This window comes from Cydia amplana, chromosome 3 (genome assembly GCF_948474715.1).
Source record: "Cydia amplana chromosome 3, ilCydAmpl1.1, whole genome shotgun sequence".
Lineage (NCBI taxonomy): Eukaryota > Metazoa > Arthropoda > Insecta > Lepidoptera > Tortricidae > Cydia > Cydia amplana.
In genome coordinates, this window is record NC_086071.1 from 15,718,563 (window position 1) to 15,742,216 (window position 23,654).

At 40.0% G+C, this 23,654-nt stretch overlaps 2 protein-coding genes across 3 annotated transcripts in view; one reads left to right on the forward strand and one right to left on the reverse strand.

Annotated features, from left to right (window-relative positions):
- Positions 1-4,250: 4,250 nt before the first annotated feature.
- LOC134662701 (uncharacterized) overlaps positions 4,251-23,654 on the reverse strand; it is a 30,782-nt gene continuing 11,378 nt past the window's right edge. The window contains exons 17-24 of the mRNA XM_063518974.1: positions 23,439-23,553; positions 23,262-23,407; positions 9,555-9,652; positions 8,674-8,854; positions 7,784-7,877; positions 7,028-7,141; positions 6,340-6,502; positions 4,251-4,980 (exon numbers count right to left, since the gene is read on the reverse strand). Of these exons, the coding sequence (XP_063375044.1) occupies positions 4,259-4,980; positions 6,340-6,502; positions 7,028-7,141; positions 7,784-7,877; positions 8,674-8,854; positions 9,555-9,652; positions 23,262-23,407; positions 23,439-23,553 (1,633 nt within the window). The 3' untranslated portion in view covers positions 4,251-4,258. The remainder of the gene's footprint in view (positions 4,981-6,339; positions 6,503-7,027; positions 7,142-7,783; positions 7,878-8,673; positions 8,855-9,554; positions 9,653-23,261; positions 23,408-23,438; positions 23,554-23,654) is intronic.
- On the forward strand, positions 17,598-22,933 carry LOC134662780 (uncharacterized). Of its 2 annotated transcripts, none has more exons than XM_063519077.1 (2): positions 17,598-18,016; positions 22,625-22,933. In XM_063519077.1, the coding sequence occupies exons 1-2, from the start codon at positions 17,650-17,652 to the stop codon at positions 22,879-22,881; spliced, it is 624 nt and encodes a 207-aa protein (XP_063375147.1). In that variant the 5' UTR covers positions 17,598-17,649; the 3' UTR covers positions 22,882-22,933. The 2 variants fall into 2 exon arrangements, with proteins under 2 accessions (XP_063375147.1, XP_063375146.1); XM_063519076.1 differs by lacking the exon at positions 17,598-18,016 and adding an exon at positions 20,988-22,329 and having other exon boundaries at positions 22,625-22,762.

Genomic DNA, 23,654 nt, shown 5'->3' on the forward strand with positions numbered 1-23,654 from the left:
CTGAACCAAAATGCCATTATAAACATCCTATTTTCATAGTATTCCGACTGTAATAATGACACTATTACACTTTGTCACTGTGCAGTGTTAGCTTGTTCCGACGTCATACATTTGTTAGGAACCCAAAAAACCCTATTATTAGGTAAGTAAGATTACAGGTGCCTAATAATAGGGGCAGTATCGAGCACTAACCCTTTTTTTAAACAATACATTTTCCATAATACTTAAATAACAAACCTTTGATTTCTAATTTACAATCATATAATGCCCATTTGTAAGGATCAAATTCGTATGCACATTGAAAAAGAAATAAGAGACCTTTCCGCAAAAGGAAAATTATACGTTATATCTGGGAGACCCAGTTTTGCTCGGAAAACATTACCTATATAAACTAAAAAATGCGCGTTTTCCCAGAGATAACACTTAGCTAGATCGATTTTTCGCCCCCGAAAACCCCCATATAGCAAACATCGAAATAGAGCCGTTTCCGAGATCCTCAAAATATACATATAGGTAGATAAATAAATATATATTCAAGAATTGCTCGTTTAGTTATAAGATAAGATTAGATTGTATTTAATAGTAGTTTATGCAACAGTGATATAATAAGGGTTCTTAAAATTCAAGGGTCGAAGTTACAAAACGAGACGTAGTCGAGTTTTGTAAAAAAAGACCCGAGAATTTTAAGAACCAATTATGAGCTGTTGCATACATTACTTTTTCTATGACAGCTGCAAAAAAAAAAAAAAGAGTTATTATTAAAAAAAAAGAGATTATAAAAAAAAAGAGTTATTATTTAAAAAAAATTGAGTTATTATTTAAAAAAAAAAGAGTTATTATTGTAAATGAAAACATACCTCTTTCAATCAAGATGATCGGAACTTGTATCTTTAAAAAAAATAAAGCAGTTGTATTATGCTCATAAGATGACTGCTAGCAGTCATCTTATGAGCCTATAGACAAAGCATTCAAATGACATTGCTTTAGATATCACTGTCAGTCATTTAATTGACACATTTAAGTGCTGGAGTAGAAAATAGTAGTTTATGCAACAGTGATATAATAAGGGTTCTTAAAATTCAAGGGTCGAAGTTACAAAACGAGACGTAGTCGAGTTTTGTAAAAAAAGACCCGAGAATTTTAAGAACCAATTATGAGCTTGAAACTTGGTAAGTAGATGTATTCTGTGAACCGCATTAAGATTTTCACACAAAAATAAAAAATAATTTTTTTTGGGGGGTTCCCCATACTTAGAACTGAAACTTAAAATTTTTTTTTTCATCAAACCCATACGTGTACTATCTATGGACAGTGGCGTGCACTTCATAAAGGCAAAAAGGCACTGCCTACCCTACTATAATTCCGATATCTATCCTTTTAAACTACTTAATTTAATTTATACTTGATCGTATCTGTAATCAATAAAACATTCTAAAATTTAATAAGCGCTCCATCTACCGGTGTTCGTTGTCGTCATCTATAATTCTACGCGACGAAGTTTACACCACGCGGGCCACGCGGCACTAGCGCCGCTGTGCGCCTGCCGCCTTGCACGGCAACGACAGAAAACATTTCGGTCTAAACCTTTCTATGTGTGCATGTCCGTGAGTCGTAGTTACGCGGTAACAGTGTAGTGGGCCTTCCTATAAATACGAGCACACAATGATACAAGTAACGCACACATTTAGACGCTGATAGGCAGCGCCTATCGTTCGAATCCTTAACGATGACGGCCGAAGGTTTCCGAATACTTCCGATGCGATGCATGATTACGTGACTATTTTAAAAAGTAGCATTTGTTATGGTAACTTAGTACAAAGACGAGACTACTTTTTTATTCGTTTAGTTTATTTAGGTAAGTTTATTTATTTACATTTTTTATTCGGCCGCCATTGTTTGTTTGTTTTGGTGAGATAACGATAACAGTTACCGGCAATTAGAATAATTGTGATTAGTGAAAATATGGATATTTTGAATTGTGAACGTTGTACGGTGTGTGTGTGTGTGTGTGTGTGTGTGTGTGTGTGTGTGTGTGTGTGTGTGTGTGTGTGTGTACCGAATATTAAAAATTATGCATATTCAAAGCTTTCTTTTAGCAAAAAAAAGTAATTGAAAAGGGCCGGTGAACATCGGAATTGCAGTTAACACAAACAAGTGGTAAAGTAAAATCAATCACTTTTCGTATATTTGTCGTGGTTAATTACATAATTACGTACGTCATTATTAACCGACTTGACAAGGATGTGAAACCATGACGGATTTTTGTTGGTAAGCTAGTAAGACTGTTAGTAGCTCTTATTTTAAGGGTTCCGTACCCAAAGGGCAAAAACGGGACCCTATTACTAAGACTCCGCTGTCCGTCCGTCCGTCTGTCTGTCACCAGGCTCTATCTCATGAACCGTGATAGCTAGGCAGTTGAAATATGTATTTATGTTGCCGCTATAACAACAAATACTAAAAACAGAATATAATAAATATTTAAGTGGTGTTCACATACAACAAACGTGATTTTTTTTGCCGTTTTTGCGTAATGGTACGGGACGCTTCGTGCGCGAGTCCGACTCGCACTTGGCCGGTTTTTATTTTTGCCTACCCAGTCTCAAATCTCTGTGCACGCCACTGTCTATGGATAGGTCTTCAAAAATTATATTGAGATTTCTAATATCATTTTTTTCTAAACTGAATAGTTTGCGCGAGAGACACTTCTAAAGTAGTAAAATGTGTGTGGGGGACCTGTAACTTCTAAAATAAGAGAATGATAAAACTAAAAAAAATATATGATGTACATTACCATGTAAACTTCCACCGAAAATTGGTTTGAACGAGATCTAGTAAACAGTAGTTTTTTTTTATACGTCATAAATTCGCCTAAATTCGGAACCCTTCATGGGCGAGTCTGACTCGCACTAGGCCGCTTTTTTTACTGACAAGATTTGGTTGACCAGCTATATACTTAAATATAATCACCATTTTTAGAAAGGTACTTTATTTCGCTTAGATAAGGGTGGTATTCCATCTGTCCAATATCTTGCACCAATGTGCATTGCGTCTCACTCTCTCATTAAGCGAAATGTGAGACGTAAATACACTTTGGACCAAGATATTGGACAGATGGAAACCACTCTAAGATGCACCCCTTTTATTTGAAAATAGTAACTATTCGTAAATGTCACCATTAGGGTTTGCAATCCGGATCCGAAATGTATGCAATTATCCGGATCTGGATCCGGATCCGCGGATCTTCCCATACATTTCGGATCCGTCGTGCAAACCCTTATTAACACTTATAATTATGTAGAATGCTCTATACTGTACATTTAAATACACTAGGTACTTACATATCAGGTCGTTTTCTATAATATAAATTAGTAAATAAAAAGCTTAGATAAAAAAAGTAAATTTCACTAAGTTTGGTCCTCCCGTAAAAATATAAAGGCTTCGTCACATAGGCGCGTTTTCTAGGCGGGGCGTGAGCGTATTATATGTAAAAGCGGCGCGCCCCGCTCACGCCCCGCCCGGAAAACGCGCCTGTGTGACGAAGCCTTAAACGGTTCATTCGCAAATGAGCTAACCTCCGTTCAAAAAACTATTTCAATTGCACTTTTCGCGTATTCGTTAAAGAGTTAGATGACTTTTATCATTATTATGTTGTGTTATCACAAAATACACTAAAATATATTGCAGTAAAGACTTCGCTAACTGTTTTTAAATGTCTATAACACCCATTTAAAGACGTATGAATTATAGTCTACTGAGACTTCACTTTTTTTTTTCTGCCAATTTCAACTATCGACTACTTCACACTTAATTTACCTACTTGTCGGTCAGAAAAACCACTACATAGTATAAAAGAAAGTCGCTTCCCGCTGTTTGTCTGTCCCTCTCCTTATGTATGCTTAGATCTTTAAAACAACGCAACGGATTTTGATGCGTTTTTTTTAAATAGATAAGAGTGACTCAAGAGGAAGGTTTACATATGTATAACTTGTTAACCCGTGCGAAGCCGGGGCGGGTCGCTAGTAATTTATAATTCCATGTTTGTTTCCGGAGGCTCATGCGTAATCAGACAGGTACAACCATAGACTAGGAATCCTCTAGACGGAGTTTAGAGCAATTATTACACGGACCAATCACGGCACGGGATTGACTCGAAGATGGAGTAAAACTACCGTATAAGTGGCAGAGGGGGTAGCGTTACTATGCTCAGTCTAGAGGATGTCTTCTCTGTGGGTACAACTGAATTTGAAGCACACACATCTCATACCGCGGGTATATTATACAGAGCCGCTAGCCTCTCGAGTATTCCATTTTCTATCGCCTCCCCATTCAGACTGTCGCTCCTAACTTCCCTAGGCTCTCTCTCTAGATGCCTATTAATATCAGCCAGAGTGACCTGCGTATTAGACACTATCGAGCCTACATATTCCTTCCTTTCCACTTGCGTGAAAACGGCCATCTTGCCATCAGTATTTTGACTCCTGTCGTATACTTTCTCCGGTTGTATAGACTCGTTCGGTCTGAACATCGGTTTGAGCACTGCAAAATTCCTCTCATCTGGCAACCTATCTTCCAACTCGTACTGCCTAAGTTGTTGGTCTGTTTGGTCTTTCCCCACGTATATCTCTTTAAACTTGTAATTCCTACTGTCGAATACTTCGACATTGTTCGTGAATTCGGTATTGATTTTGAATTGCTCCTTATCGGGATCGACCGTGACGTTTGGTGCGCCGATTTTCCTCTTGCTTTTGGGCGATTTTTTGTCTAGGATGCTTTTTAGGATGGGTAGTTTGGTGGTGGCTCTTTCTTGTTTTTTCTTGTGTTCTCTGTCCTTCTTGTACTTTTTGGGTGACTTGTCGGGTTCGTGTTTGACGCGGGGGGGTTTGTCACGGGTGAGTTTGTCGTGGGTGAGCGCGTGGCGGCGTAGGTCGCCGGCCACGCGGAAGCACTTGCCGCACGTCGGACATTTAAACGGTTTGTCGCCTTAAACAAATGTAGTGTGTAAGCGACTTCATAAATAAAATCAAGCAACAAGATGGCAGAGCCCTCTGGATCGAATGATTATCGCCACAAATATAATTGTAATACAAACGCGCAAGCGCTGGTGGCCTAGCGAAGCGCTGGTGGCCTAGCGGTAAGAGCGTGCGACTTTCAATCCGGAGGTTGCGGGTTCAAACCCCGGCTCGTACCAATGAGTTTTTCGGAACTTATGTACGAAATATCATTTGATATTTACCAGTTGCTTTTCGGTGAAGGAAAACATCGTGAGGAAACCGGACTAATCCCAATAAGGCCTAGTTTCCCCTCTTGGTTGGAAGGTCAGATGGCAGTCGCTTTCGTAAAAACTAGTGCCCACGACAATTGCTGGGATTAGTTGCCAAGCGGACCCCAGGCTCCCATGAGCCGTGGCAAAATGCCGGGATAACGCGAGGAAGAAGAGAGATAATCGTAATACAAACACAATTGTGTAGATAAATAAATAAAGAACTGACCTGTGAGTCCGCATGTGCGAGAGCCTGTAGGAGGCGCGGAAGCTTTTGTTGCAATACTCGCACTTGTAGTTGCGCTCGCCGGTGTGAATTCGCCGGTAGACGTTTAACGAATATCTGTAATCTATACAACAACTGACCTGTGTGAGTCCGCATGTGCGAGAGCCGGTAGGATGAGGCGCGGAAGCTTTTGTTGCAATACTCGCACTTGGAGTTGCGCTCGCCGGTATGTATTCGCCGGTGGACGCTCAGCGAATATTTGTCATCTATAGAGAACAACTGACCTGTGTGAGTCCGCATGTGCGAGAGCCGGTAGGATGAGGCGCGGAAGCTTTTGTTGCAATACTCGCACTTGTAGTTGCGCTCGCCGGTGTGAATTCGCCGGTAGACGTTTAACGAATATCTGTAATCTATACAACTGACCTGTGTGAGTCAGCATGTGCGAGAGCCCGTAGGAGGAGGCGCGGAAGCTTTTGTTGCAATACTCGCACTTGGAGTTGCGCTCGCCGGTATGTATTCGCCGGTGGACGCTCAGCGAATATTTGTCATCTATAGAGAACAACTGACCTGTGTGAGTCTGCATGTGCGAGAGCCGGTAGGATGAGGCGTGGAAGCTTTTGTTGCAATACTCGCACTTGTAGTTGCGCTCGCCGGTGTGAATTCGCCGGTAGACGTTTAACGAATATCTGTAATCTATACAACAACTGACCTGTGTGAGTCCGCATGTGCGAGAGCCCGTAGGAGGAGGCGCGGAAGCTTTTGTTGCAATACTCGCACTTGTAGTTGCGCTCGCCGGTATGTATTCGCCGGTGGACGCTCAGCGAATATTTGTCTACTATAGAGAACAACTGACCTGTGTGAGTCCGCATGTGCGAGAGCCGGTAGGAGGAGGCGCGGAAGCTTTTGTTGCAATACTCGCACTTGTAGTTGCGCTCTCCGGTGTGAATTCGCCGGTGGACGCTCAGCGAATATTTGCGAGCGAATTCTTTGCTGCAGAACTCGCATTTGAAATGTTTCTGTAAAATAATGACGTTATATGTGACGTTGTGTGTTTCTGTATATGGGTCATCAACTTTTTCTTGTCACACGTTGCTATGGTTACGGTCTCCTGAGTCACTCTTAAAATTCTAGGTTTTTAGAATATAATAGAATAGAATATAATTTATATAATTTATTTCTCGTATTTAAATGAACCAAACTTGCATTTTATGGTAGTTATAAGACCTTTCCATAATGGGACATCTACTGAGCATGTTAGTAGAACATGGTACAGCAGTTCTTCTAACAATCTATGCTTTTTTTGTCTTCTCGCTGATGGGACAGAATAACAACAAGAAATAGTTGATTGACCCATAAGAATGATGATATATTTATATTTATCTTTTCCGAGATTATATGCGCGAGTTACTATTAAAAATACCCAAATCACTACCTGTAGATGTGCCTATAACCACCGTGCGCACCGTGGTGCCATATAAGTTATGACTATGTGTCATAAAATGTTATTAATAATAATACATATTTACCAAACAAAATCTTACCTGATTGGAGTGTAGCGACACCTTGTGGTATTTGAGGTCGCTCCACTGCCGAAACTCGCGGTCGCACTCCTCGCACTTGTAGGGCCGGTCGCCGTTGTGCACTCGCTTGTGGATCTAAACGACATACACATAAGGTCTGTTATTGAACGCCACTGAGAAACGTCTAAGAATAGGGAGTATTACTGCAATGTTTTGCCGCCAGAGTGCAGCACTAGCGCCTTTCGTTAACCATAGAGTAAGTTATACATACTGTGCCTTAAACTGTTTTTTGACAAGTTTTCACAGACAATAAAATATGACATTGATACATCAAGGCGGTTTGTTTACAAAGGGCCTACCGGGAAACGCGAAATCGAAACTCAGCTCTCTGCCTCTTTATCGCCCGAATATGCAAGAGTGATAGAGAGGTTAGATAACAAAATTTCGACTCTCTCGTTTGCGGTAGACCCTTAGATTGTGACTGGTTGTGGGAGTGGCGCCCCCTTCGCAGATTTTTCATTTATTATGCTAAAAATTAGAATTTTACACTTAAAACGGTTTGTTAGCCCAAACGTGTAAAAAAATAATTTTTACAGTACATAATGGTTCTATTTTCCCGCACTACTGCGCAAAATAGCACTTTTACTTCGAATATCAAATTTTAAAGGGCCATATTTACTGTAAAACGTTGTACAATACACGTGCGAATAGGTAATTCGCAACTCATAACTATTTTGCGTTAGTAGTATAGTACCCTCTTAAGGGCATAGCTGTTACCTTTAGCGCGCCCGACGTGTAGAAGCCCTTATTGCATTCCCGGCATACATGTTGCTTCCCCTTATGTGATAGCACGTGATACAGCAAGCTGTTTCTGTAATTACAATATTATATTAGTATACTATGCGCAATATTTGATATTTATTCAGGGATAATTTTACAGTATTACAGCTAGGGGCGCTAATGCGCTGTAAAACTAAATAGGTATGTTATAGTAAAGCTATAGTAATAAAATTATATGATGAATATGACAATAATTAAGCTATAGTGATGATGACTAATTGTGACGTTACACGGGAAAAGGTGCCTAATGGCACTTGGCGCTTACGTCGCATAGCACCGCAATTGTATTGGAGCGGCGTTAATAATAGCGTAGGCGCCAACCGCCATAAGGTACCTTTACCCGTGGGACGTCACAATTATGATTCACAAAAACGTAAAAAATCTTCATATATTTTTGCCAGGACTGAATCCAATATACACTCCTGGCAAAAATATATACAAACTCTATGATTGAATGCGATTTTGTATAGATATTGTCAGTGTCTGGGCCATTTTATTAAAAATTGTCCCCTACACTTTTATCAAAATTGGGATTTTTTATGTTATTTCTACTCTGAATCATGAGCTCTTTTGATCCTAATAGGAGAAAAAAAGTGTCCCAAGATTTCCATACATTTTTCGATCTTTCCATTCCGAAACCGCCATACAAAGTCTACGAAAAAATGGCAACGGAAGGGGAATAAACCTTGGGACACTTTTTTTCTCCTATTAGGATAGAAAGAGCTCGTGATTCTGAGTAGAAATAACATATAAATTCACAAATAAAAAAAAGTGTAGGGAACAACTTTCAATAAAATGGCCCGTCCGTTTGTAAAGGGTAAACGTACCGGTGCTGGAACACGCGGCTGCATTGCGGGCATTCGAAGCTCTTCCCCTTCTTCCCCTTCTCGGGCTTGTCGTCCGGTTTCTCGGGCTCCGGTATTTCGGTGTCCGGTATTATGTTGTCGGCGAAGTTTGAGTTCTCAGCGGCCGGCACTTCCACGTCGAATATTCTTTGGAAGACTTCCTCTGTGGATTAGGAAGAGGTTTTCCAATAAGGACAAGGTTCGAAAGGATAATTATCAATGACAGTTATCTTGATAATAATCGTGATTGTTATACCTGATAATTATCGATTTGATAATAACCTAAAATATAAAAAAAAACGCCCCAATCATCATATTTTACTATCAAAGATTCAAAGAAAATAAATATAGCACTATCATCATTATATTTTACTATCAAAGAATCAAAGACAATAAATATAGCACTGTCCATACCTGGGATAATTATCCGATATTTATCGCGATAACTATCAAAGACTATAATTATCGGGATAATTTCGAACCCTGAGTAAGGACCAATTTGTTTAACCCTTTACCAGGCTAAGGGACATATATTTGCCACATACGGCACTTCAAACATGTGTTCTATTTTCGATCAGTAAGACTGACATTCGATTGTCATTCTTGAACTGTCAGCCTGGTAAAGGCATAGATAATTTTCCGAAACTTCAAAGTTTTTTATAACTGCCTCCTGGCCAGTTTATTTCGCGAGGAAAGAAATTGGGAGAGGCGAAACGGAAGCTGGCCCGGGCAGGCAAACTCGGCTCCGTTCGGCTCAGCATTGCTCCGAGCAATTATTAGGGTTGACACAACTTGACGTCCCTTTGCGTGCACGACCACAGATAAGATAATGACCTGAATTTTGACAACCTTAAATAGCCTACCTTTGAGCTGCGAGTCGTGCTGTTGGTCCGGCCGCGCCGGACACACCGGACAGTACGCGTCCGGGCCGCACGCGGTCGGCTGGTTGCCGCGCATGTACCTGGCGGAGAACAAATATGGTTTATTGCCATAATAAAACCTGGCAAGTTATCTTAAAACGACCTAAATCATTTAAAAGCAAATTAAGTTCAAATATATACAAATCTTCATATATTCCGGTATGATTATTATTTGCGACGATTTCAATCAAAAGGTACCACTTTGTCGCTTATCATTAAGACGGAATTTGCTTGTATCTTCTTTATACGAATTATCTGTCAGAATGGCCTTATGGCAAGCGACAAGGTACCTTTTGATTGAGAACATCACATTTGAATGTCGTATGTAGTTCTGAAGCAAAATAAATAAATATTATAGGACATTCTTACACAGATTGTCTAAGTCCCACAGTAAGCTCAAGAAGGCTTGTGTTGTGGGTACTTAGATAACGATATAATATACAAATACATAGAAACCACCCAAGACTTGGGAACAAATTTCTGTGCTCATCACATAAATACATACCCTTATCGGAATTCACTACCCACTAGGCCAGACCATCGTCAAAATATCCTCCTAAGGCCCAAGGTCTTACCTATAGTACATATTCAGTTCGATGTATAATTTAAACCATGTTCAATTGGAACAGAGTCGCTTTTACTTTGTTTCATTCCATGTTCAAACAACGCAAAATCAACTCTACATCCTGTTAGCGCGCCCCACTAGAGGACTCGCAGACCGGGTCCCCGCCTCCCGCGCCCGCGCCCCGCGCCGCCGCCGCTGGCTGCCGTCTCATCGGCGCGCCGGCCCGCATTCCTCTAGGGCTCTCGGCCAGAGCGCGCGCGCACACCGCTAACAGTACTCGCGATATTCTAGATTTACCATTTTTGTAATTTAATCGCTCAGGATCAATATACACTGTTTAAGGTGACGGTAGAGGTGGGTAAATTTTCAGATTCTGTCAATTTACCCCATTTCACACACAAGCGCACTTCACGCACACTACCTCACTTTACTGGGACAGGTCATTGACCCATCAAGTTTTTTTAAGATTGCGTTTTGAGTTTAGTGTTAACCACTGACCTCTTTTGAGGAACAGAAACTGTAAAAACGTTCCATTGAAAGAAGAAAGAGAAACAATACATTAAATCTTGCTCTCCTTGTCTGTTCATGTCACACGTGACGTATTTAAATTCTAATTTAATTCATTTGATTGTTAACTATTTTCTGCATATTATGGCTTTGTCGAGATACGCGTTTTGTAAAGTTAAACCGAATAAACCCAGATGTCATTAAGTCAGATGTAAAATGTTATTTACTACTCTATACGGTTATTCATAAGGCGAAAAATCAATTCAATTAAAAATTTAAATAAATAAAGTTTCGGCAGGGTGGAAATTTAATTAAGGCCGACAAAATAAAATTTAATAATATATGTCGGCTGATGTACCCCTAAGATCTTTACAGATTTACTTGTACGAGTATCCTATATTCGCTATTTATTTTGCTATTAAATTTATAAAATTAAAATAAATTATTAAATATTATACTGGCATTCCACCGCTATTATTTCAGTGCTGAACTGATTATCTTCGATCGTAGCCTTGATGATGTAGTTGTACTTACACTTACGGCGGTAGGAGCGGCAATGAACCCCGCGCAGCGTAGAACGAGAGGTGCGTTGGGATAAGTGCATATACATATAATTCTTCGTGCGTCTGTCTGTCTGTCCGTCCGTCTGTCACAGTCTATTTTCTCCGAAACTACTGGACCAATTCAGTTGAAATTTGGCACACATATGTAAATTTGGCACACAAATGTAAATTTGTGACCCAAAGATGGACGTGTAACGTAAATAAAATGTATTTTAGAGAATTTGAAATACGGTAGCCATTTTTGGGGGGGGTAAATGAAAAAATTAAAAAATATGTTTTTTAAACTATATAGTGTTACATATCAAATAAAAGAGCTCATTGTAAGAATCTCAAACATAACTTTTTTTATAATTTTAGGATTAATAGTTCAGCAGTTATTCATGAAAATAGGCAAAAAATGATCATTCTCCGCCCACTTTCTCCGAAACAACTGGATCTAAAATTTTGAAAAAAATACACAAAGTAGTTCTTTACCTATATATGTCAGGAAAATCTATAAGAAATGTGCAGTCAAGCGTGAGACGGACTTAATATACGGAACCCTTAGAATGCGAGTCCGACTCGCACTTGTTTTTGTTTAGCTCTTATTAGGTTTAAGGAGTTTTATGAGTGAAAAAAGAAGTTTTTTGTTTTATGTGCCCGCGTTATTGCCGATCGATTGTGTTTTAAACGATAATTAGACAAAAAAACTTGTTTTTCACCCAACGAATATAGATCCCCATGACACATCTTCCAAGTCGCCTTTGGATAGGCTTAATTTTAAAAATAATTGAAATAATGTTCTATATCATTCATACTTGCAAAAAAAGACTAAAAATAATTTACGTGACCAATGCTTATTATTAGTAAATATCTTACAATTTAATATCTGATATATCACACGATACAAAAAAATGGCCGCAAAGTTAAAAGTTTATTTATTTACGTTACTAGTCCATCTTTGGATCACCGACTCTTTGTCATATGTGAAAAATGTGTACCAAATTTCAATTGAATTAGTCTATTAGGGGCAGACACACGAGTGATCTTAAAAGGGATTTTTTTCTTGAATGATTTGTATGTACTTACCCCAACGCACCTCACGTTCCACGCGGCGCAGCGTAATCAGTAAGTACCTAATAATTAGTGTCCGACCGAAACACAAATTTCTGTATATATAAATATTGTTGTCCTACTTGCTCGCCAACTTTTGGTCTTTGTCACATAGTTTAGTTTCATAATACGAAGTACTATTTCGTATGTTTCGGCCAGGCCGAAAGATTCGGCCGTTTTTTGGCCGAAACCGAAACTACGGCCGAAACATGATTTTATGGCCGAAACCGAAACCGAAACCGAATCTTCGGTCGGACACTACGAATAATCACAATGGTCTTAAGTACCACAGACCCTACTGTCGCTTAAGTCCTTTATGACAATCTCTGCCTATTAGAACTTATAAAAAAAAAAGAAACCGAGTAATTATATCCAACTACCGAACCTGCTTACAAATTTTCTCGAGATATTTGAGAAATGTGATATGCAAAGGAGAACATTCGAACAAACGAAAGTATTTTTGCCCAAGCTGAAACGGAGACCTTCGCCTACGCTCGGTCAGTGATGGTTTAGGTACAGTCAGCTGCAGGTCACCCCTGCATAGAAGATTGTATGCAGGGGTGGTACCTTTTCTCTGCAGCTGACTGTACACCTATAAAAAATTGTTGTACCTGCTGCAATTTTATACCGGTACCGTACTTTATATTTCAACAGGTATAGTACCTTCAAAACGAAGCGGTATTGATAAATAATAACGGTACCGTACCGCCTATAAATAATAATAATAATTCAGCCTATATACAGGGTGGTCCAAACCTTGACGTCCAAAAATTTTTTTTTAGATTCCTCACGTCGTGGGCTATCAGAATATACCCCATGTATGTTAGCCGATTTTTCGTAGTTATCGAGTTATGATTTTTTTTTTACTTTTAACTTTTCATATGAAATTCCGGGGTTCCCATACAGAGTGGCTAAAAAATAACTGCATTTCCGTTGCCAGGGAGGTTTTGGGATTATACTGAGCAACTTTTACAATGGGGCCAACCCCGAAACCGCGAAAAAAAATTACCCTTCCATAGAAAATGGACTAGCCAAAATGTATAAAAAGCCAATTTTTTTTTCGCGATTTCGGGGTTGGTCCCATAATAAAAGTTGCTCAGTATAATCCCAACACCTCCCTGGCAACGGAATGCAGTTATTTTTCAGCCACTCTGTATGGGAACCCCGGAATTTCATAGGAATAAGAATAAGAATAGAATAAGAATAAGAATTGTTTATTGCCACATACATGAACATAAAATAGAGTTAGAATTACTTACATAATAAAATAAAACAGTTGTTATCATATACAAAACAAAAGTGAGAAGATCTTTGTATTAGGCAAAGGGTTCCAGTCTCAGCGTGTGCCGGGCCTAGGTGCCCGGCGCTGGTTTTCAGACCGGTCCCAGACTAAGGACGGTCGGAGAATATTACCTACATAGGAAAAGTTAAAAGCTTAAAAAATCATAACTTGAAAACTACGAAAAATCGGCTAACATACATATGGGGTACATTATGATAGCCCACGATTTTTGGACGTCACGGTTTGGACCACCCTGTATAGACAATAATCTCAACGCTAGCCCAATGCGGATTGGGGACTTCACACACAGCTTTGAATTTCTTCGCAAATGTATGCACTACGAGTATGCAGGTTTCCTCACGATGTTTCCTCCTTCACCGAAAAGCTAGTGGTAAATATCAAATGATATTTCGTACATAAGTTCCGAAAAACTCATTGGTACGAGCCAGGATACCAATGAGTTTTTCCTTACCGCTTATACCGTAAAGAAATAATGCAGTCTCTGCTTTGCACGATTATTGTGAGGACATAATTCTTATAATCACCGAAACATACATACCTCTACGCACAGAATGTCATTGAAATAAAACATTGTTTTTTATAGTAAATTAATATAACATTCGATTTATACACATAACAATAAGCAGGCCAGGCCGCAGCGATATTGGCCTGTAAGCTTCATCTCGGTCTCCAAATCCGCAAAACTCGCTGGTACTAAATGCTGGTCTTGCCGTTATTAATTATCTTGATTCTTGAAGATTATCAGAACAGCACGTTACGTAATCGCATACATAGACGGAACGAACGTCAACAAAGTAGGTGTAGACACTGCAAGTCTTTAGGTATTAAACGAATTACGCTTCGTATTAATAGATGAGTAATATTTAAATGAACATATAATATTCTCTAACATAAATACAAGATTACAATTAATTGACATCAAAAGTCATTGACGTACAGAAGTCATATACATTTTTATAATGACGCAAAATTGATACCAGCATAATGAAAATCAATCCCAATCAGTAAAACGAGTCTTTAAACTTTTTTCATTTTAAGCGGGTTTTGAAGGAACAAGTTACTTAAATTCGATTGTAATCGTATTGTTTTAGGATAATTTACTGCTGTTTTCGACCGTTACGACCCGTAAATAACAACAACTCACATTTAAAATTTGACTGGAGCTCGACGTGATTATATTTATTTACCCTATTTTATGAAATACAATTTATCTACTGGTATACATTTTCGTATGCGTATATGATGAAATGTCTTTATTAATGTCAAAAACGAGCTATGACGATGTACACGTCTGCTTCGATGCAAGGCCAACGGCCATCTGACTCGAAGAAGAGTTTTGAGTGATGTCGTCAATGTATGGAAATTATACGAAAGTTTACATTTGGGATTGAATTTCTGTGTTGTATTTGTGAGTAAAAATATAAGTAGATAATAATCTGGTAGTTTAGTTATCTAGCCTTCAAAATCCCACAACAACTCAATTACTGTCAAAGACAAAACTGTAATGCGTCTTGCTCAAACGGAACTCCATATTTTGATTTTTGGACACTTTTAGTGTCGATTTGTAGAGAATTACAGGAAATAAAAAAAAATATGGCGTGAAGAGCCGGTACACGGCTTCTTCGTGAACAGATTTGCGTATAATTTAATGCAGTTATTAATCATTCAGATCAGAGATACTCGATCGGGCTCTGGAATTAAACTAGGTGACTTTTCAAGCATCGCATTTTTGACATAAATGTACTCAGTAATGGTTTCGTTTGAGCGAAGTATCCTTTTACTTTGGTATTGTATGAATTCGGCAAATGACATTCTTATTTTAAACCTATCTACGAGTTGTTTTTTCCATTCTGACCATGATTCTATTTTTTTACCACAAACAATATTCCAATTATAAGCTGGGCCTCTTAATCGCATGGATGCGTTTACCATTGTCAGATTATCTGACCAACTAGCTAGTGCAGCTACACGTTCTACTTGCCTAACCCATTCAGTTGCATTTTCAGTGCGGTTACCTCCAAAAAGGGGTATAGCGTTACTAGTGTCACTGGTTGAAAAAACTTGAAAAGTAGGAGACATATTTTGTGCAATTATTTCTTGTGTTTGTGCCAATTGAGTTAAAACTTCGGTTAAGGTCGCATTCGTACCTTCCGTGGACATACCTTCGTTTAATGCCGGTGCTCGTCTTGCTTGAAGTTCCCGAATTTGCTGTCTCATGGCCTCAATTTCCAAAATTTGAGATGTACGACGTAACTTCTCCTGCTTCAATACTTCCATTGTACCATCATGTATTTTAGCTTTATTGTCGTCGATAATCCTTTTGATTAAATCCTGTTTTAGCCCACTTACTGGCAAATAACGTAATGTTAATTCTTCCCGTAACTGTGCTACCGTAACAGTTTGAAAATCTTCTTCTTGTGTTCCTTCCATTTTGTGTGTTTTTAGTTAATTACGTTTAACCTGAAAGCTGAAAAAAGAGAAAACTTGCCGGCGTACCGAAACGTGGTACCGCAACTATTCGTGTCGCGCGCTAGTTCCTTCAACGTAGGACTATATTCGCAATCCGGCTACATCCGTGTTTTTACTAACGTTTCTAAACTTTTGTTTACTTTATTACATGACTTTCACTATGAAGTGTATTAATTTACATTTATTTCACGCTTTTAATAACTTTAAACCATTATTTTTAATTAATTTGACGCAGCGCCATGTAAGGGCTGGTTATTGAAACAACGACATCTTGGAAGTCTTTTTATTCATATAGCGCTATCTCTTTCTAACCTAAGTGTTTTTACATATGTCTGTCCTTATTACTCTAGTGTGGTTATTAACTATCGAATGAGCGTATTATGGTTCGACCTAAATATCGACTTTGCCCTTACAATTGAACAAATTGATTGCACAAAGTGAGGTCTAAATCGAAAACGTCATATACCGTCCCCTTAAACTATAATTTGGTGTCGTCTTCATCATTTACGAACCTTCGTCAACAAGTTTCGAGCCGGATTCGACGTAAAGCAACCATAAAGACGCCGTTTCGACGAGGTCAAAAAGCAAGCAAGAAGATAGCGCGCCCGGCCGAGAATTACGATCGCCATCTTACATATTATAACATCGGAGTGAATCACCGCAAGCCACACTAAACTACAACTACTACAACAAAGCGAAATTTGTGAAGTCATCGTCCTGCCCGAGAACAAAGAAACAATAAACCAGAAAAGGGTTCCACAAACCAGAACGGTTCCATATACCAGGAAAAGGGTTTGCAGTATTTATTCGTGAGTCGTTCCAATTTTATTTCTTATTGCGCAGATATAGTTTGACCACCTTTACTTGGTATTTCTTTAATTTTCAATTTAATTCCCATTTCTAGATACTAAAATCACATTCCTGTTTCACGTCACCAATTCTAGATCCGTTTACATCTTAGTCAAATCGCAATATTTTTTAAATATTCTATTTTTATTTACAAGCTTTCCTATCAAGGTTAACATTCCCGTTCATATTTTGGATATTTTTTTATTACATTTTCGTAAAATTAGCCTAAAATCAGTAACCACATTTCAAGGCCTAATTAACTGTATTTCAACCATTTGTTCCAACTGTGTGCCATCATTGCAATTTTTTAATATTTACTTGGAATATTTCAGAAATCTGCACGTGTTTGTATTCGTACCTACACGTAACCGAGCCGTGCCGGGGCCGGAGCTACAGCGTGCACGTGCACGTGTACATCTGCTTCCGTCATCGCTCGCGCTTGCTTGCCTCTGCCACGCCATCCATCTCGCACGCACGCTAGTTGCATTCTTAAAATTTACGTATCGTTTCACAAACTTGGTTATTTCAATTCTTTTATTATTTAAACACGTGCTAATTACATTTTCTAATTGCAGCTGGAAATTTGAATTCTATCGCCATTCCTATAAACTAAAATTTCACTTTCTATTACAAGGCTATTTTTTTTCCTTCTAAAAATTTGCATTTTTTGTTACTTCACGCACTGCCATCATGGATTTAAAAAATCTCAAAAAAACACGTGCTTCTTTCAAATCAAAGCTTACCATATTTAAATCATATTTAGAGCCTCTTTTGTCTTGCCAGACGCTAAATAATTTGCAAAATCATGAGCTAAATACTAGATTCAACAAAATCCAAGATATGTACAATGATTTTGATTCAGTTCAAACTGACATCGAAAATTTAACGGAAATTCCAGGTGACGAGCACACAGAACGGGAAAATTTCGAGACAAGCTACTTCGGCGCCTTGGCTGCCGCACAGGAGCTGCTCAGCAAGCACGCCGCGGCTGGTGCTGCCTCTGCGGCGCCGGAGGACAATCTGGTAACGGGTTCCAATGTCGTTACTGCACTCACAGGTGGGCCAAACATTAAATTACCTACGATTCATTTACCTACCTTTTCTGGGCGCTATCAGGACTGGTTAGAATACCACGATACCTACAAATCTCTCATACACGATAATCAATCGATTCCAATTATCCACAAATTTCATTATTTGCGAAGTTCATTAAAAGACGGTGCTTCACTCGTAATTAAATCACTAGAATTCTCATCTGATAACTATAAAGTTGCGTGGGATCTGCTTTGTGAACGCTATACCAATGATAGAATATTGGTAAACAATCACTTAAATGCATTATTCAACATAAACCCCGTGCTTCAGGAATCTTCAAAGGCCTTACGTAACACTGTAGATTCAGTCAATAAAAATCTCAGGGCTTTGAAGACTCTTAATTTACCCACGGAGCACTGGGACCTCCTCATAATCCACATGGTAACCAGCAAACTCGATTCAGCCACGTTGCGTGATTGGGAGACCGAGCGCAATGACATTAAAAATCTACCAACATTAACAGACTTTACCACTTTCTTAAGAAACCGCGCAGATTTGCTGGAAACCATGGAGGAAGCACAAACACTAAATAAACCACGTAGACACAGTGACATCACTCACAATCGTCCTAAATCATTTCTTGTAAATCATGCTCAAAATCAAACTCAGTATAAATATAAGTGTCCTGTTTGCAAAAATAATCACTCAATTTATCAATGTATTAAATTTAAAACAATGCCAGTTGAATCCCGCATTAATAAGGTGAATCAATTAAACCTTTGTACAAACTGTTTGCGATCAGGACATGACGAGCAAAGTTGCAGGTTGAGCTCATGCCGGCTTTGCACACAAAGACACAATACCATGTTACACATGAACAATCAAGCAAAGTTAGACCCTAAACCTTCCACATCCAAACCTTCTAATGATTGTGTAGCATCAACAACTCTAAAGGAGCATACACAGACACCACAACCAAGCAGTGCCACTTTATGCTCCACCTTTGGTGGCCATCGTGTACCATTAGCTACAGCTGTCGTCAACGTCAATGACTGTGATGGCCAACCACACCAAGTTAGAGTTCTCTTGGACAACGGAAGTATATCTAGTTTCATTACTAAAGATCTTCAAGCAAAACTAAAATTACCTACCTATTCTACAAGCATATCCGTCACAGGGTTGGAAAAGAAACGGTCACACATCACCGAACATTGTGATGTAACTATAACTTCACGTATACAAGATTACACCGCTGAAATCAATTGCCTTGTTGTCCAAGAGATCACTGACATGATTCCATTCAACAAACTAGATTGTGACTCGTTCACTATTCCCCCTCACATCCACCTAGCGGACCCGAACTTTCACGAGCCATCCGAGGTGCAGATGTTGCTGAATGCAGAACAATTTTGGGAGTGTCTTACATTCAATCACATATCCCTGGGCAAGAAAAAACCCATCTTAGTTGAAACAACACTCGGATGGCTTGTTGCAGGTGCTATATATTCACCCAATTCTAAACAAAAGCAACCCTATACAGTCCATTGCAATCTAATAAACAACATTGAGCTTGATTCAAAACTAGACAAGTTCTTTGAACTAGAATCAGTTCCATCCACTCAACAAATCCACACTAAAGGTGAGAGTGAATGCGAACGCATGTTTACACAAACAACAACTCGCCACCCAGATGGTAAGTTTGTTGTCACAATACCATTAAGAGAATCTCCTGAAACTTTGGGCGATTCTAAAACACAAGCATTACTTCGATTTCAAGCACTAGAGCGTAAATTCAAGCGAAATCCAGAATTCAAACAAAAATACATAGAATTCATTGACGAATACCTAAGACTAGGTCACATGTCAGAAAACACTGACATACATACAAACGAAATTTCATATTTCTTGCCACATCATGCAATTTTGCGGGAGTCTAGTCTAACTTCTCGCTTACGTACAGTTTTTGACGGCTCTGCAGTTTCTAGCTCAGGGAAATCATTTAACGACATACAATACGTTGGGCAGACTGTACAAGATGATTTGCTAAGCATATTAATTCGATTCCGACAGCACAAATTCGTAGTAACTTCAGATGTCCAAAAAATGTACAGACAAATCTATGTCACTGAAAGTCAAAGAAGTCTGCAGCAAATTCTGTGGCGCTCAGACACCTCACAACCAATCAAACAATATAAATTAAACACTGTCACTTATGGGACGTCCAGTGCCCCATATCTTGCCACCAGATGTCTTGTACAGTTGGGCCAAGAATGCGCAGACAAAAATGTAAGTGAAACAATCTTACACGATTTCTACGTAGATGATTACATATCAGGAAACGATGACGAAACCACTTTGCTAGAAACATGTAGAGGCGTCATCAAAACGCTAGAAAGCGCCCATTTTCACTTAAGAAAATGGCGTTCAAACACACCATCATTACTAAACAACTTGGTTGCAGACAACAGTAGCGATGAACTATTCAAATTGGACAGAGAAGATCATTCGAAAACCTTAGGTTTACTTTGGTCATGTAAATCTGATGAGCTGCTGTTCTCTGTAACTGAAAATTTAAAACCCAAACCCACTAACAAACGCAGCATTCTATCCGCCATTGCCACTATTTTTGATCCTTTAGGACTTATAAACCCGTGTTTGCTGCCAGCTAAATTAATTTTACAGTCACTGTGGGCTAAAAACATTTCCTGGGAAGGTCAATTACCTGACGACATTGAGGCACAGTGGAACAATTTTGCTAAACAAATACCAGACATAGTTCAAATTCGTATACCGCGCAGAATACTATGTGACTTTCACGTCAAGGTCGAGCTACATGCTTTCAGCGATGCCAGTAATAAAGCTTATGCATCATGCATATATCTACGCTCAATTTCCAATGCAGGACAGGTTAATGTTCACTTAGCAATAGCTAAAAGCAAAATTGCCCCACTGAAACAAAAATTAAGTACCCCTCGATTAGAATTATTAGGGGCCCTTTTATCGACCCACTTAGCAAAAAAGGTCAAAAATTCACTGCGCTTGACTATTGATTCACAGCATTTTTGGTCTGATTCAACTATAGTTCTTTGCTGGATAAAAACATGCAAACAACAATTAAAACAATTTGTCCACAATAGGATCACAGAAATCACTAACAACTCTGACCCCACAGATTGGCATTATGTACCCACAACCTTGAACCCTGCCGACATAGGTAGTAGAGGTCAGAGCGCATTAAATCTCAAAGATTCACCTTTGTGGTGGGAAGGACCGCCTTTCCTCCATAAAGGTGAAATACAATGGCCTACTCAACCTCAAAATTTGCCTTTAGAGAATTTGCCTGAAGTCAAAATACAATGTCACGTTTCAACTGAACAATGCGAGGATAATTTCACCTCTAAATATTCAAACTTTTGTAAATTACAACGAATTATAGCATACATGAATAGATTCGTTCATAACTGTAAAAATAGAACTAACAAGAATACAGGTCCATTAAAAGTGTCAGAGCTTAATTTGTCATTACAAATGTTGTGTAAACAAGTGCAGACAGACAAATTCAATGAGCAACTCATGCGTTTGCTAAACAAACGCATACTTTCTCACAAGGATACCCTGTTGAAATTTAATCCATTTGTAGATACCTTTGGAATTTTGCGAGTAGGTGGCAGACTTGCAAATTCATACTACGATTATAACACAAAACACCCTATTTTATTACATGCATCACATCACATCACTAAAATATTAGTACATCACTACCATCGAATGTTAATGCACACTGGACCACAGCTGATGCTAGCAACATTACGCCACAGGTATTGGATAATTAACGGCCGTAACCTTTGCAGGCAAACGTCACAAAGCTGCATTACATGTTTAAGATATTCGGGTAAAACTCATCAACCAATTATGGGCAACCTGCCACTGCAAAGGGTACAGTCCGAATACGTATTTGCTAACACATCCTGTGACTACGCTGGGCCAATCCTGATAGCGAGCAGAAAGGGTCGTGGTTGTCAAACTAAGAAAGCATACATAGTTGTTTTTGTTTGTTTGGCAGTGAGGGCGGTACACTTGGAGCTCGTCACTGATTTGACAGCCATGGGCTTTATTGCCGCGTTAAATAGATTCATAGCCCGCAGAGGCAAACCAGCCACCATTTTGTCAGATAATGGTACTTGTTTCGTAGGGGCTTGTAACGAATTAGCCAAGTTTCTTAAAAATAACTCTGACGAAATAACGTCATATTCAGCTACAAAGGAAATAGAATTCAAATTTTGTCCTGCTTATAGCCCACATTTTAATGGTTTGGCAGAGGGCGCAGTTAAGCGAGTAAAATATCATTTAAAACGAGTTACCTCCATGGCTCACTTAGATTACGAAGAGATGGTAACATTTTTGGTTCAAGTTGAAGCTTTACTTAATTCTAGGCCTTTAACCCCAATTTCATCGGATCCATCCGATCTTACCCCTCTTACCCCTGCGCATTTTTTGATAGGACGAACGCTCACTATGATACCTGCTCCCTTGGTGCAAGACTCGCCGATACATACCCTCGCGAGATATCAGAGAATAGATGCGCTAAAAGCGCATTTTTGGAATCGGTATTATAAGGAATTCATTTCAGAACTGCAGGTCCGAAACAAATGGCGCAGGAATGGAGGCCAGCTGAAGCTCGGCGAGATGGTTCTCGTCAAAGACGACCGCTTGCCCCCCAGCAGATGGCTGCTCGGGCGAGTCGCCGCAGTCTACCCGGGCGACGACGGAGTCAGCCGCGTCGCTGACGTCACCACCACCACAGGGACGCTGAGGAGGGCCTACAACAGGCTCTGCCCGCTCCCACTGACATTGGACCAGGATGGTCCAAGGGGGCCAGCTTGTTAGCGCGCCCCACTAGAGGACTCGCAGACCGGGTCCCCGCCTCCCGCGCCCGCGCCCCGCGCCGCCGCCGCTGGCTGCCGTCTCATCGGCGCGCCGGCCCGCATTCCTCCAGGGCTCTCGGCCAGAGCGCGCGCGCACACCGCTAACAGTACTCGCGATATTCTAGATTTACCATTTTTGTAATTTAATCGCTCAGGATCAATATACACTGTTTAAACTATAATTTGGTGTCGTCTTCATCATTTACGAACCTTCGTCAACAATCCTACAGTTTAGGTTCATATTTCAGTGGCAAATTTTGGATGTTTCGTTAGTATGGCTGGGCCTTAGGAGGATATGTAGTAGTCGTAATATTATGTGTATAAATGGAAGACAAAACTTACCAGTGCCTCACGTGTTCCTGGTGCACGGTCCCGTTCTCGACGGTGAGGTGCGGCAGCAGCGCCTGCTCGTAGGGCTCCCCCTCCCCCGGCTCCACGCCCTCCACGGCCACGTGGATCCCCTCCATCAGGTGCTCGGGCTCGCTGAACTCACCAGTGCCTCACGTGTTCCTGGTGCACGGTCCCGTTCTCGACGGTGAGGTGCGGCAGCAGCGCCTGCTCGTAGGGCTCCCCCTCCCCCGGCTCCACGCCCTCCACGGCCACGTGGATCCCCTCCATCAGGTGCTCGGGCTCGCTGAACTCACCAGTGCCTCACGTGTTCCTGGTGCACGGTCCCGTTCTCGACGGTGAGGTGCGGCAGCAGCGCCTGCTCGTAGGGCTCCCCCTCCCCCGGCT